The 13,885-nt window shown below is 56.8% G+C and overlaps 1 protein-coding gene across 1 annotated transcript in view; it reads left to right on the forward strand.

Annotated features, from left to right (window-relative positions):
• Positions 1–8,392: 8,392 nt before the first annotated feature.
• TMEM132B (transmembrane protein 132B) overlaps positions 8,393–13,885 on the forward strand; it is a 109,388-nt gene continuing 103,895 nt past the window's right edge. The window contains exons 1-2 of the mRNA XM_040986861.1: positions 8,393–8,459; positions 8,995–9,886. Of these exons, the coding sequence (XP_040842795.1) occupies positions 8,393–8,459; positions 8,995–9,886 (959 nt within the window). The remainder of the gene's footprint in view (positions 8,460–8,994; positions 9,887–13,885) is intronic.

The raw sequence follows: 13,885 nt of genomic DNA on the forward strand, positions 1-13,885 counted from the left end.
TACCAGCCTCTCTCCTGGTACAGCGCTGTGGGTGTACCAACCTGTCTCCTGGTGCAGTGCTGTGGGTGTACCAGCCTGTCTCCCGGTGCAGTGCTGTGGGTGTACCAGCCTCTCTCCTGGTATAGCGCTGTGGGTGTACCAGCCTCTCTCCTGGTACAGCGCTGTGGGTGTACCAGCTTCTCTCCTGGTACAGCGCTGTGGGTGTACCAGCCTGTCTCCTGGTGGAGGTGGCAGCTTTGCCAACAGCTCAGAGTGCCTGTCTCTGCTCCCTGGGTGACTGTCAGGTTTCTGATTTTGCCTCCCTCCCCTCCCCACGGCACTGTGGCTGTGAGCTCGGCACTCAGTGCAGAGTGCTCTCCGCATCGCTGGTTCCCAGCCTCCTCACACTCTGCTTTCTCCCTGTCTCCCTCGGTGGGCTGGATTGGATTACATGTTCATTTATCCCTCCAGGGAGAGAAGTAGATGCTGAGAAGGCAACAAGTGCGGGGCCACTGTGAGAGCCGGGGACTCAGACAAACCCTGTGCCTCCCTGGGCTGTCTGCTGCTGCTAGGCTCAGTGCTGTGGGGGAGCAGGGCTGTCCTTGCCCCGAGGGACAGGACGCGACCTCAGCAGCCTCTGCTTCAGTGTCTCATCCCGCTGAAGAGGCTGCCAGCCCTCCTCATTGACCCGCTTTCAACTCAGACCAAGCGAGCTCAAAATGGAGCACATGGTGACAGCCTGTCGTCCTGGCAACCGGCGTGGCCAGCAGCAGCTCAGTGCTACTCTGCTGGGATGGGGGCAGGAGTGAGGAACCAGGGCGGAGTCTGGGTGATGCGGGGGAGTGGGCGCTCATGGCTCAGCTCTGGACTCCGCCGGAAGTGCCTGGTGCAATGTCCGGGAAGCATGTGCTGCTGCTCACAGGGCATGGCTGGGGTGAGGAGCAGTGGGAGTGTTCCCTGTGTGGCATCCCGACCCAGGCCTCTCTCTGCAGGCTGTGGGGAGCCAGAATGTCTGATGGACAGCAACAGCTGGGGAGTCTCTTTTGCTCTCCAAGATTTTCCTTATTTGAGTGAGTGGCAGAGGTTGCGTGTACTTCCCTGTGACACACCAAGCAGGCCAACTCTAAGTGGCTAAGGTGAACTTATTTGGGCCATATTTGAAACAAATGGTTGCATAGAACTGATTTTGGCACTGGTGGCCGGGAGGTGAGGCCCTGGGGAGGAGGGCATAGCTGCTGGGATGGAGTCTGGTGGAGGGAGTGGAGTCCCCAGGGAGAGGGAGGTACCAGGGTTCCTTCTGTCTCCCACCTGGCACCCAGCAGAAAGCAGGTCCCCAGCGGACACCACACCTGCTGGGCGCCCCTGGCTCTGTGAGCTGTGTGTCTGTTAACCCCAGCGGTGGTGGTAGAGTCACAACCCCTGGGCAGCCCTGCGGCTCCCACAGAACTCCCCTAGCTCCCCATGGGCCAAGCCCATGGGCCCAGTGGATGGTGAAGGCGAGGAACTGGCTGCTGGCGAGGTGCTGTCTGTGAAGAGCCCTCTCCTGAGTAGCATCAGAGCAGATCTCCCACCTCCCTTGTGGGATGTGGGCCCTGGAAGGGGTGGGGGTCCCCATGGCTGTGTGGGGCGTCCTCTCCCAGGCACTGGGCTGTACTTGCATCCCTGAAGCATTTGGGTTTCTTGCTGTGTGGACCTGACAGACCCCTGCTCTTTCCTGCAAGGTCTCAGACCTCCAGGGTCCCAGGCCTTCATGGTCTTACCCTGGGCAGGGCCGTCACACTGACCGCCAGGTGGCAGCGTGACCTCTGGCGCAGGGGCATGGAGATTGGGCATGTGTGGCACCTGCCGCCTTGCCCCCAGTGGGCTCTGCACTGCCTGGAAGGAGCTGGGAATGGCCATTGAGGCCAAAGGGGCTGGGAGCGGCCAGTGCCTCTGTGAGCAAGCAAGCCTGCCTGTGTGTAAGGGTCCAGGCTGGCCCCTGGCTGGGGTGTGGGAGGTCCTGTCGCTTCTGAGCTGCCTGATCGAGACAGTGACCTCTTGCTCTGAGAGAAGTCTGGAGTCAGCTAGAGGGGGCTCTGGGATTCTGACTACGTGAAGGAGTGAATTGATTCTGATCTCAAACCCAGCCCTGCCCCTGCCTTGATGTGTGCCCTCAGACAAGTTTCTTGGTGTCTGCATGCCTTCATTTAATGGCATCTGTAAGGTGGCTGCAGCAAGAAGGCACCTTTATTTCAGAGCTGTTCTTCTAACACTGGTGCAGTGATGGGACTAAAGCCCTTCCTCATGGGACTGTGTAAAGTACAGTGTGCAAAGAGCAGGTGGGCGGGGCTTCGGGAAGTCTGTGGGAAATGCAGTCAAAAGGTGTTTGCGTTGGTTCCAACAGCTTTGAAACCCAGGCATGGTATTATTTTTTAATAATATGCATGTTCTGGGAATTTTTAAAATAGGAAATTTATTAAATTATTTGAAAGGTAGAGTTACGGAGAGAGACAAATCTTCCATCCACTCGTCCACTCTGCAGATGACCACAACGGCTGCAGCTGGGCCAGACCTAAGCCAGGAACCTGAAATTCCATCCGTGACCCTTTTGGGCGGCAGGGATCCAAGCACTTGGGGCATCTTCTGCTTTCCCACGTGCATTAGCAGGAAGTTGGGCTGGAAGCAGAACAGCCGAGACTTGAACCGGTGTCCCTATGGGATGTCTAAGCCAGGGGCAGAAACTCATCCTGATTCCGGCTCCAGTGTGTGTGGGCTGAGCTACTGGGCCGGGCACCTGGGCAGGGGCTGTCCATGAGCGACAGAGCTGCAGTGGGTGGCAGGGAGTGGCAGGGACTGTGTACCAGCTCTAGGGAGCAGTAACTCGTCTGCCCAAGCTCGTTGCTGGGTGACAGTGCACAGCCAACCTCGTGAGAGTTTGTATCATTTTTTTCTAGTTGAGGCGGGGGAAGCCTAAGTGTGTGTGACTAGTCCAGTGTTTAACAGTCAAGCAAGATCACATACCTTGTAGCGAGTCTGTGTGCCCTTCTGTCTCCTGCTGCCTGCTGAGATCCAAGTTGAAGATTCTATGTCCTAAAGCTTACGCTCTCAGCATGCTGGTTGATGTGAGGCCCTGGGTTGAGAGTCGCCGGCCTGGGTTCCAGGCCTGTGGGTTGTCAAGTTGTGATGGTGACACGGTTCTAGGCTGCTACAGTGTTTGACAGGTGTAAATTGCTTCAGTTTTAAAAAAGATTTGTTTGTTTGTCGGAAAGGCAGATTTTCGGAGAGAAGGAGAGAGAGAGAAAGATTTTTCATCCTCTGGTTCACTCCCCAAATGGTTGCAATAGCTGGAGTTGAGCTGATCTGAAGGCAGCAGCCAGGCGCATCTTCTGGGTCTCTTATGAGGGTGCAGGGATCCAAGCACTTGGGTTACCTTCTGCTGCTTTCCTAGGTGCATTAGCAGCGAGTTGGATTGGAAGCAGAGCACCCAGGACTCAAACTGGCACCCATATGGGATGCTGGCATTGCAGGTGCTGCCCCTGGGCTCCAGCCGTCCAAGCTGACCTGCATGTGGCTCGCTCGCTGGTCCCGCTGCACGCCTGCAGGCGTGGAGGGCAGAGAAGTGGAAAGGCTTTGGAGCTGGACAGTGCTAGCTTGAGCCCTGGCTTTGACCACAGACTGACTGCTTCATCTCTCTAGCTCAGGTCTTCGTTTTTTTCCCAGCTGCTGTGATCATCACCTGACAGCAGGTGGACATGACTGAGGGTGTCGGCCTGCAGATGTGGGCTTCTCCTTTAAGCGATGTTTTCTCTTTCCATGTGAAAATTGCAGTTCTCTGCGTGGCGAACCTGGCTGCCAGCTTGGTGACCACAGCGATGTGATATTTGAGAAGGAAATGAGTGGAGTGAGAGTGTGATGGGTAAATGCTGTGTTAATTAAAATGGTATCTATTAACAACCCTGAGAAGAAGCCAAAGAGAGACTTGGAGGAACAGAGGCAGCTTTATTCTCTCAAGCAAGGCAGTTTTAATTGGCGGACATTCATCCGGCAAACATTTATTTAACATCTCCTGCTAGGGACTGTAGGTGATTTAGCAGGAAACTGGACATCAGCATCCTTGCTCTGATGTGGCAGAGAAAATGGACAGGAGATAATTAATGCATTAAACTGCAAAGGCTGATTCCGAAGGTGAGAGTGGCCTTGGAGGGATGTTAGTGGAGGAAGCAGTGAGTGGCTGGCTCTATAGTCGGATGTCAGCCAAGAAAGCTCTGCTGAAGTCATCCTGGTCACCCCAACACTGGGAGTGTGATGAAGGGAGTTAGTCAGGATCCTGGTCACCCCAACAGCGGGAGTGTGATGAAGGGAGTTAGTCAGATGATGGGAAACCCGGGAGACCAACCTGGGTCTGGCCAAATGCCACACAGGCCAGTGCAAGCACGAGTCACAGCTGGCTGGGTTCCCTTCCCCTGGGCCTGGGGTCCCCTCCCTGGCTGGGGTCCCCTCCCCTGATGCTGGGGTCCCCTTCCTGGCTGGGGTCCCCTCCCCTGGGCCTGGAGGGATAAAGGAGGAGGCTGGGTCATCAATATCCAGGAGCCAAGCGTTCTGTCCCAACTGGAACAACCGTTCTAGGAACCTAGGCCAAGAGGCCCCTGGGCCTTCCCTGCTTCCCACCCTCCATTTGCTGCTGGGGCACCCCCTTGGCTGTATGTGTGCAGAAATGGGGAGCCTGGGATCTTGGGGAGCACTGGTCCCTGCAGTGCGGAGAAGGATGGAAGAAGAGCGGGATTGCTGGCATGGAGAAGCCTCCCTGGGGCACGCAGTTTGACGAGAAGCAATCTGCTCCACTCATGGGTGCTTGTGTGTGATGGGTGTCCGTGGCAAGTCAGAGAGTTAGAGCAGGTAGGAAGGCAACACCAGTTGCAGTCATGGAAATGCATGGGGAACTTGTGGGCAGAGAGAAGTGTGGCGGATCTTCTGGGCCATTCCTATATCCCCAGGGGTGGGCTCTCCCGTGCTACCCTGCCATGGTGCTTGCGCTTACTAACACTCTCTGTGACCCACGGTACCCAGGTGACCAGAAGTCACCAGCTGTCAGTCAGACCACACTTGGACAATTAGTCAAGACTTTCTCTTGCTGCTGGCAGGTGGTTCTACAGAAGGGGTCTGATTCCTGGGGCTGGGAGCACAGCAGGTGCACACCATACCTTCCTGGGGCTCAACAGTACTGGTCATGAGAGCCCTGGCCAACGCTGATGCCCAGGAGTAGTTTGTGTGCCCAGTATAGTAGAGAGGGCCAGCTGGGTCCCTGGCAGGGTTCCCAGGAAGTCAGAGACCCTCTGAGGTTCTCCAGGGGCCTCCTGGAATCACAGGACATCTGGTCAGTGCACTCCATGCTGGCGGGGCGTGGGGGGAGCTGGTCTCAGCTGTGTGCAGGCTCTTGTTTAGCATTCCTCACTTTGTACACCCAGGGGCCACCTCCTTCAGCCCAGTGGTGTGAAGCCACCCTGGAAATCGGCCAACAGAGCAGAACCTTGCTCCCATTCAGCATGGGGGCCTGCCCACGGGGAAAGGGCGGTGTTGCTGTGTGACCCTTCGGGATGATGGGGGTGGTGTCGGCGTCAGCGTGGTGCTGCCTACGGTGGACCTAAGTCCAAGCATCGCATTCTGTTGCAGTCTGGCTCCAAGGACAGGGCGAGGCCCTGGCAGCTGGTGTTTATGGACTTCCATATAAGCTCTCAGAAAATTTGTGTTGCATTTTGCTTGAGTTATGTGAGTACAGGAGTGTAGGCCTCACCCTGCTATTCCAGGTAAAATAAAGGCTCCAGCTGCAATAGAGAAGGCGCACAGCTTTACATCTCTGTTAAATCAAGTTTTGAAAAGTGTGAAAAGCCTGCATGAAAGATCAAGAACAGACTAAACCGGTGAAAGCAGTGGGTTAAAGTCTGCACTTATAAAAAAAAAAAGATATATTTATTTTTATTTGGAAGGCAGATTTATAGGGAGAAGGAAAGACACACAGAGGGATCTTGTGCCCATTGGTTTACTCCCCAGATGGCGACAACAACCAGTGCTGAGCCAATCAGAAACCAGGAGCCAGGAGCCAGGAGCTTCATTTGGGTCTCGCATGGGTGCAGGGTCCCAAGGCTTTGGGTTGTCCTTGACTGCTCTCCCAGGCCACAAGCAGGGAGCTGGATGGGAAGCAGAGCAGCTGGAACACGAACGGGTGCCAATATGGGATCCTGGCACTGCAAGGCAGAGGATTAGACTATTGGGCCACTACACCTGAACCCCAAATTTGTTTTAATTGCCATTGTTGCATCTGTGAATGCATTAAAAATAAAACTTGGCTTTGGGCTTCTCGTAAGTCCTATGAGAAGGTAAAATTCCAACCTCCCCCTTTCAGATCCTGTTGGCCGTAGTTGGGACACCCATGCCAGGTGACCTCTGCTGGGTGTGGCTCGGGTGCCAGTCCAGTTGTGGGCAGATTCACCTGGAATTTAAGCTCCTTGTCTGGAGAAGAGAATTAAGTCAACCAACCTCCACCCGCTCATTGACATGTCGTCCCGAACGGTGCTTCTGCATGGTGTGCCCCTTGGTGGTGGCACTGGCCCAAGCTTCCCTGCGGGCGAGGCCGACTGCTGCCGTGGCTCCTTCCCAGCCCCGCCCCCTCAGCCACGGCCTGTCCGGCTCGGCGGGCCTGCAGGAAGAGACCCGGAGGCTGATGAGCAGGAACACGCAGTGCGTGTAAACAGGCTGGGATCATCTCAGCAGAGTTTTGATATCTTTGCTTTCAATTAGCGTGATGTAAGTGCTTTTCTCGTGATTTCCATATTTGTTGGAATCGTGGCTTTGATGACAGTTTAGTATCATGCACACAGCGGAGCTTTAATCGTTCATTTAATCATTTTCCCGATGATGGGATGTTAGGTTGCTTCCAGCACGCCCCTACTGTAAATCATTCTCGTGAAGCGCATCTCTGCACGTTCGTCTCCTTCCTTCTTGCTTCCTGGAGGATAAATTCCTGCCTGCAGAGGGGCCGGCCGGGGGTCACTCTGCGGCTGTGGTGCTCCCACTTCCCGAGTGCTTGTGACTGCCCGCTGTGTCCTCCTCGGAGGCTTCCAGTCCCTGGCGGAGAAGCTGCCTGGATCTTGAATAGTGGTGTCTTGTATACCACAGTGGATGACCCTGTACTAGGACGTGCCACAGTGCTGGACGCACTGGAGGGAGGAGCCTGGAGGGAGCACCTTTGTAATCTGCTGGGGCACTGGTTATGAGGGCAGCAGCAGAAGCCACTGACTTGGAGAAGGGATGCCGCTTTCCCATTGTTGACTCTGTCATGTCCACACTCTCCTGACTGTGGTATTGTCTCAGTTGTAGGAAGGAGGCACCCCAAGAAAAGCCCTTTCCTGGCCCCAGACCCTGTGGGTCGGTGGGAAGCTGTGATCGGCAGGGTGTGTGGTGGCTGCCGAGTGGAGCCGAGGTAGTGGGATTCCTTGGCCTTTCCTGCCGCTATTGTGGCGGCCGTGGAATTCCACTATGGGATTCCCGGCTGCAGCCTGGGGATCTAGGAGTGCAAGGAGCTGTCTGCTGAGCCCTGCCTGGTGTGCTGGCCTACTCCTGGTGGGCTGCCTGCACTCGTTGGAAGGCTTCCTGGTCCTCTGCATGTGTTCTCATCCAAGAGAAGCACACGCCAAGAGGCCCCCAGGCTCACACCTAGGTGGCCATGGCTGTGTGGTGCTCTGTGGTCAACAAAATAGCATGTGGTGCTTGCAACAAGAGCGAGTGCAGACCTAGAGGGCGGAAAGCAAGCGTCTTTCTCTGTTGGGCTCTAAGCACACGAGCATGAATACGCAAGCATTGGCCTTGGTGTGTATCAGGTCAAGGGGCTTTACCTTGGTTCAGGCCATTTTTGAGGCAGGTACAGTTTCTTATAATTCATGATGTCTTAAGGGTCTCTAAAGTTTCCAAAGCCCCTGTTCTTCCACAAAACTCGTGTGGTTCAGTGTGTAGCCAGGCAGCCTGTCATGTGGTCGCAACAGCAGCTCCTTGCACCCGGAGCACGGGTGTGCACCAGCCCCACCCTCAGGCTTCATGCTTAGCAACTGGTGAATCCTTACAGCAGCCCAGTTGGGAAGGATCTGTCTCCACCTCCCAGTTTGTGTGAGCCCAGCTGAGGCGCAGAGGCGAGGCTCCGTGAGGAAGTGGCTGAGCCAGGACTCATGGCCTGGAGTCTGCCTCCTGCACGCAGCGCTCTTGAGCCCAAGAGGTGGTGCCAGCATGGCTTGTTGCCAGGATGACCCTGTACTGGGACGACCTGGGTTTGGCATGGCCTGGTGCCTGGATGACCTGGAATCAGGATGACCTTGTACCGGCATGGCCTGGTACCGGGATGACCTGGTGCTGGCATGACCTGGAATCAGGATGACCTTGTACCAGCATGGCCTGGTACCGGGATGACCCTGTACTGGGACAACCTGGGTTTGGCATGACCTGGTGCCAGCCAGGTACTGGCATGGCCTGGTGCCTGCCTGGATGGCCTGGTACTGGGATGACCTGGAATCAGGATGACCTTGTGCCAGCATTTCCCGGTACCAGGATGACCTGGTGCTGGCATGGCCGAGTGCCAGCATGGCTTGGTGCTGGATGACCTGGCTCTGTCTGGAGGGAAGAGGATGCTGAGCTGCAGCTCCACTCGAAGCTCCTCATTTCTCTGGTGACTGGGAGCTGTGGGAGAGAAGTACACGCAGTGGACCCAGCTTTTGTGGCAGGGATGCATGGCCAGGATTGGCCAGCCAGTGGGGAGCGGGGGACACCCTGCTGCTGTGGGGTGGTGAGCAGGAGGAGGCTGTGGTAGTGGGGATTCCTGCCCATCCTGCACTGGGACAGGTTCACATCCTGTCAGGGTTCTCCCTGTAGTGGGAAGCTGCCCCCGCCCCCGTGGGGGTGGCTCGCCAGGGAACGGGCGGGGCCTATGTGGTTGGAAAGATGCGGACCTGGCAGAACGTGGTCCCAGCCAGCTTTGCTTTGCTCCCCATGCAGGGACGCAGGGCCGCGGGACCGGGGACAGCCTGCAGAGGTTCTCCGCACTGCCCGCCTACTTGCCGACAAGCCTGCGCATCTCGCACGCGGACCAGGCCTTCTTCCTCAAGGAAGCCAACCAGGACGTCATGCGAAATGCCAGCCTGCAGGCCCGAGCGGAGCCGCTCTTCATCTACCGAGCCAGGAGCCCGCCCCTGCTCAATGCCAGCTATGGCCCGTTCTGGACCGCCAAGCCCATCCCGCAGGAGCTCCTGGTGCCCGCCACTCCCTTCGGGGGTGCGAGGAGTTTCCCCTTCAACTGGAGGCTGCGTGCCCACATCCTGGACAGCTCCATCTACTCCAACAGACCCAAGGTGCAAACACTGTTCTACGTGGCGGGCATGGCCTGGGGCGATGAAGACCCCAGCGACCACCTGCCCTGCGTCAAGATGTTTGCCTTTCCGGAGACCAGGGAGGTGGCGGCCAGCTGCCGGCTGCAGGGGGCCCCGGGGCTGTGCGTGGCCGAGCTGGAGCTGCTGCCCGAGTGGTTCAGCTCGGGCCTGGACCTGGAGCCCGAGGAGGAGATCCCGGCGCTGCTGGGAGGCACGGCCATGGAACTCTTCTTCTCACTGTTTGCAGCCGACGAGACGGGCCGGTGCCCGCTGGAGGAGGAGGGCAAGTGGGAAAACAACATCCACGCAGGCTCCGAGGGCGCCCCACCGGCGCCGCCTGCCCGGGAGAGGATCGGGAGCGTGGTGGTCTACCCGACGCAGGATGACCTCAAGTGGTCGCTGCTGAACCTGGACGAGAACCTGGCGCTGTCGGTGCCGCTGAACCTCGTCCGCGAAGGGGACACGGCCACCTTCCTGGTCTCCCTGACTGGCGGCTCTACAGCAGACCAATTCACCCTGAGGTAAGAGGCCTGGGCTGGGTCACCAGTGGGTTGTGGGGAGTGAGGCGGGGCTGGTGGGGGCCGCCGCTGCTGGGGAAGGGGAGGATGTACTCGGAGCTTGCGGCCTGCACTGGGCAGGGACGGTTCAAGGTGGGCCCGATTGGGAAGGACAAGGCTGACTGGGAGGAGAAAGTCAGGGAGCCACATCAAAGGACGGGCGCTTAAGGGTGCCCGAGGGTGCGCAAGGCGGTTATTGGTGAGAATCAAGAGTGGTTAGCGAGGTGGGAGGACCGTCCATCAGGGATGGGGTGGGGCTGAGGGCCAGGGCAGCATCTCCCACCTCTCAGAGCTGCTTTTTTTTTTTTGTTTAATTTTCATAAACTTTAAAAAAACGATTTATTTTATTTTATTTTTATTGGAAAGTCAGATATATAGAGAGGAGGAGAGACAGAGAGGAAGATCTGTTCGCTGATTCACTCCCCAAGATGCTGTAATGACTAGGTCTTGTGCTGATCCGAAGCCAGGAGTCAGGAGCTTCTTCTGGGTTTCCCATGCGGGTGCAGGGTCCCAAGGCTTTGGGCCATCTTCTACTGCTTTCCCAGGCCACAAACAGGAAGCTGGATAGGAAGTGGGTTGCTGGAATTAGAACCAGCGCCTACATGGGATCCTGGTGCATGTTCAAGGTGAGGACTTTGGTTGCTAGGCTAGCATGCAGGGTCCCAGAGATTCTTTTAGTGTAAGACAGAGCCAGGTGAAGGCTACAGGCCAAGAGGGGCAAAGGGCTACTCCTGCCCCCAGCACCCCCCGCCCCCAGCACTCCCTGTGCCCCTCATAGACATTACTAATTGATGGCAGCAGTTCTCCGCTCACCCCCCCTGCACCAGGATAGGCATTAGTAGCTGAAGCATCACATGAGCTTTCTGTCTCCATGGAGGACATTGTTTTAAACGGTGCCTAGCAGTCTACCAGGGAAGCTGGCACACATGGCTAACTTACCTGGCATGCCCAGGAAAGAGTGTTACTGGATGAGAAGTAGTTAGAGAAAGGTGAGGGCAGCTGGTGTGCTGGCCAGGGGTGCCTCGGACCCTGCGTGGGAAGTACATTTGGGGTGGTGGCGGCACATGGCACCTGCTGACACTCTGAGGATTGAGAAAGGCTCTACCCACGCAACAAGCTCTTTACAGCATTAACTCACCAGGTGCTCGGGAGATGCGACCCTGAGACGAGCTCTCCAGGGACCCCTTGCCGAGCCGCAGGGAGGATCAGCAGCTTGCCCATGGTCCCACAGGCAGAACCCCGGGCCCTCAGGTACTGATCCTGGGAGGGTTCCTGCTGGTCCTGAGGCTGAGGTCAAGGCCAGAATTCACTTCAGCTCCGGATTAGCTTCTGTGCAGGAAAAAAACCCCCAAAATTTATATTTCATTGGAAAGGCAGAGTTTAGCCCACACGACATTCTTTAAATAATGTGGAGAGGAGCTGCCAGGCGCCAGCAATGGGAGATGTTGCACGCCATCTCTCTGCAGTCTGGAGATGTGGCACCTGGCTGAATGTTTCCCTGGGGGTGCACACTCCCCCAGGCCCCACTACTTCCTTCTGCCTCACCCGGCCCGCTTGGCTCCGTTACCAAGGGAGTCCTGGGACTGTCTGACTTAGGAAGAAGCGGGTGCAGCCTGCAGGAGGGTACCAAGTGTCAGCCATGAAGACTGACAGCCCCGGCTGCTTCACTGTGTGTGGAGCCACAGATGACCACAGGGTCAGGCCAGGCTGTGTCACTGGTGAAATAATTGCTTTTCCTTAAGGGATGTAGGGGCGCCAGGTGCACTGTAAGCGTTGCTGACCATGATCATGTGCTTGGGCAGGTGTGGGCGTGTGACACCTGATGCCTGTAAGTCACACTCAGAAGTCACTGGTGCACTCATGCGTTTCTGTGTTAACCCTGTCGTCGGATGCTCGCAGCCACCACCCCAGCTAAGCATCACACGCATCCATTTTCTATGTGTGGAGGCCGAGCTGCAGCAGGATCGGGGCTTTCCCACCTGAGGCCGTGCAATGGGCAAGCACGAGATAGGTCTGTGTGGGTGAGTCCCCACTCGGGACTCTTCTTCTGGGCTTGCCCAGGGTGGGGACAGACCTTCCTGTTACAGCTCTCAGGCCAGCATCGGCATCATCTGTCACACTTTGTCTCATGCCCAGAGAACAAGGCACAGCCATGGTGGGACAAGTGAGACCCAGTGGAGGCTCTCCAGGCAAGACTTGCCACACTCAGGGTGCTAGCCATTGCCACTTGCACTTGGCAGAGCTGCAGAGGCATGGGAAGCCTGTCGGCAGGTGGAGCGATTGATCTTGGGTGCTCTGCGGTTGTTGGGGGTCACGGGCAAGTGGAGGCGCGTTGTCTTGTGGCAGATGCCTGTGTGGCAGATGAGGGGAGCCTGTGGCTTGGTTTGGTTGGCCCAGGGTTGGAAGTGGAGGCCAAACACGGGGATGCCAACTGCTGCTGGGACACCTTCAGCCCCGGTGTTGTGGGCGTGACGGGTGCGGGTGTTACTGCCTGGCATGGCGTGGTTGCTGCCCATTTGTCTGTTCAGCAAAAACTCTTACTCCTACTTCTAAGGCCCAGGAAAATGTGTTTCCCAACACGAGAGGTTGTCTATTTTAATCATGTCTTGTGAACGCGATGTGACACATTTCATTCAGGCATTGCTGCAGCCTGAGATCCAGGCGTGTATGTGCCTGGGACTTGCTGAGACCCAATTTCAGAGCTGGGGACGCACTGAGAGGGGACAGATGGGGCCGTCTTTGCACGTCACCTGCTATTTCCGCTGCACGCCATGGAGGGGCTAGCCGGAGCAGGGGCTGCGCTGCGTGGGCTTCCCACCAGCTCCACCTTTGGCACCCAGCCGCGCGCAATCCCTCCCTAGGCCTTGACGAGCTTTTCAGTGCAGGGCTGAGAGTGGACTGTGGGGGCCCAGGGCCTGGTCGCTGGGCAGGGCTGGCTAGACTTTTGTCACACTGCCAGAGAAGTTTGAAATATTCTGAATTTCTCTTCCTCCAAATATAATGTTTCTGATGCAGAGTGAGGCCCTGGGAAACTCCACCTCTGACTTACTGAAGTCGATTTCCCAGGGCAAGTGTGCGGCCTGAAGCAGCTTGTGACTTGGCATCCTGTATGTCAGCTCCTTCGTTCCTGTCTGGCTCCCTGCTGGCGGGCAGTGGGTGATGACGTAGGTGCCCTGGCCCCTTTCACCATGTAGGAGCTCTTGGCTCCTGGCTTCAGCCTGACCCAGGCCTGGCTCTTGTAGCTATTTGGAGAGTGAACTGGCACGTGGAAGGCTCATGTTTCTCTGTCTACCTCTGAGACTCTGTGTTTCAAGCAATTAAACAAATAAATCTTTTTAAAAGCAGCTCTCACCTGGGCCGTGCGTTGGGGTGATCTCCCGCATCAGAGGACCTGGGTGCGGCTCATCTCTGCTTCTCGTCCCACTGTGCTGCTGGCTCTGGAAGGCAGCAGGTGTCGGCTGAAGCACTCGAGGTCCCTGCCACCCACACAGAGACCTGGGTGGAACTGTGGTTCCTGGCTCTGGCCAGGTCCTACCCTGGCGATGGCAGGGGTTTGAGGCGTGAACCAGTAGATGGGAGATGTATTTCTCTCTCTCATAGCTAAACGAATAATTAAGTCAGTAGATAAAAGACAGCTTTTATTTGGCTCACACAGAGAAGCTTCTGGGTTCCCAGGCAGTGCCGTCAGGTATTGAACATGCAACTGAAGCCAGACTGCCTGGGGTTGAGTCCTGGCCCTGGGGGACACAGAAGGCCCTGATCCCCTCTCTGTGTCGCTGTCCCCGTCAGCTGAGTGCTGGAGTGTAGAACTTGACACTGGGAAGTGGAAGCAGGCGATAGTCACCTGCATGAGGTGCTTAGCTGAAAGTTGTGGATTTAGACCACCTGAGCAGGGACAGCTGCTGTTACATCTCTGGATAAACATCTGCAGGTGGCATTTGGCGGTGCCCGTCTCCCGTGCGG

This window comes from Ochotona curzoniae, unplaced genomic scaffold (assembly GCF_017591425.1).
Source record: "Ochotona curzoniae isolate NIBS_2020 unplaced genomic scaffold, NIBS_Ocur_1.0 contig_46, whole genome shotgun sequence".
In the NCBI taxonomy this organism is placed as follows: domain Eukaryota; kingdom Metazoa; phylum Chordata; class Mammalia; order Lagomorpha; family Ochotonidae; genus Ochotona; species Ochotona curzoniae.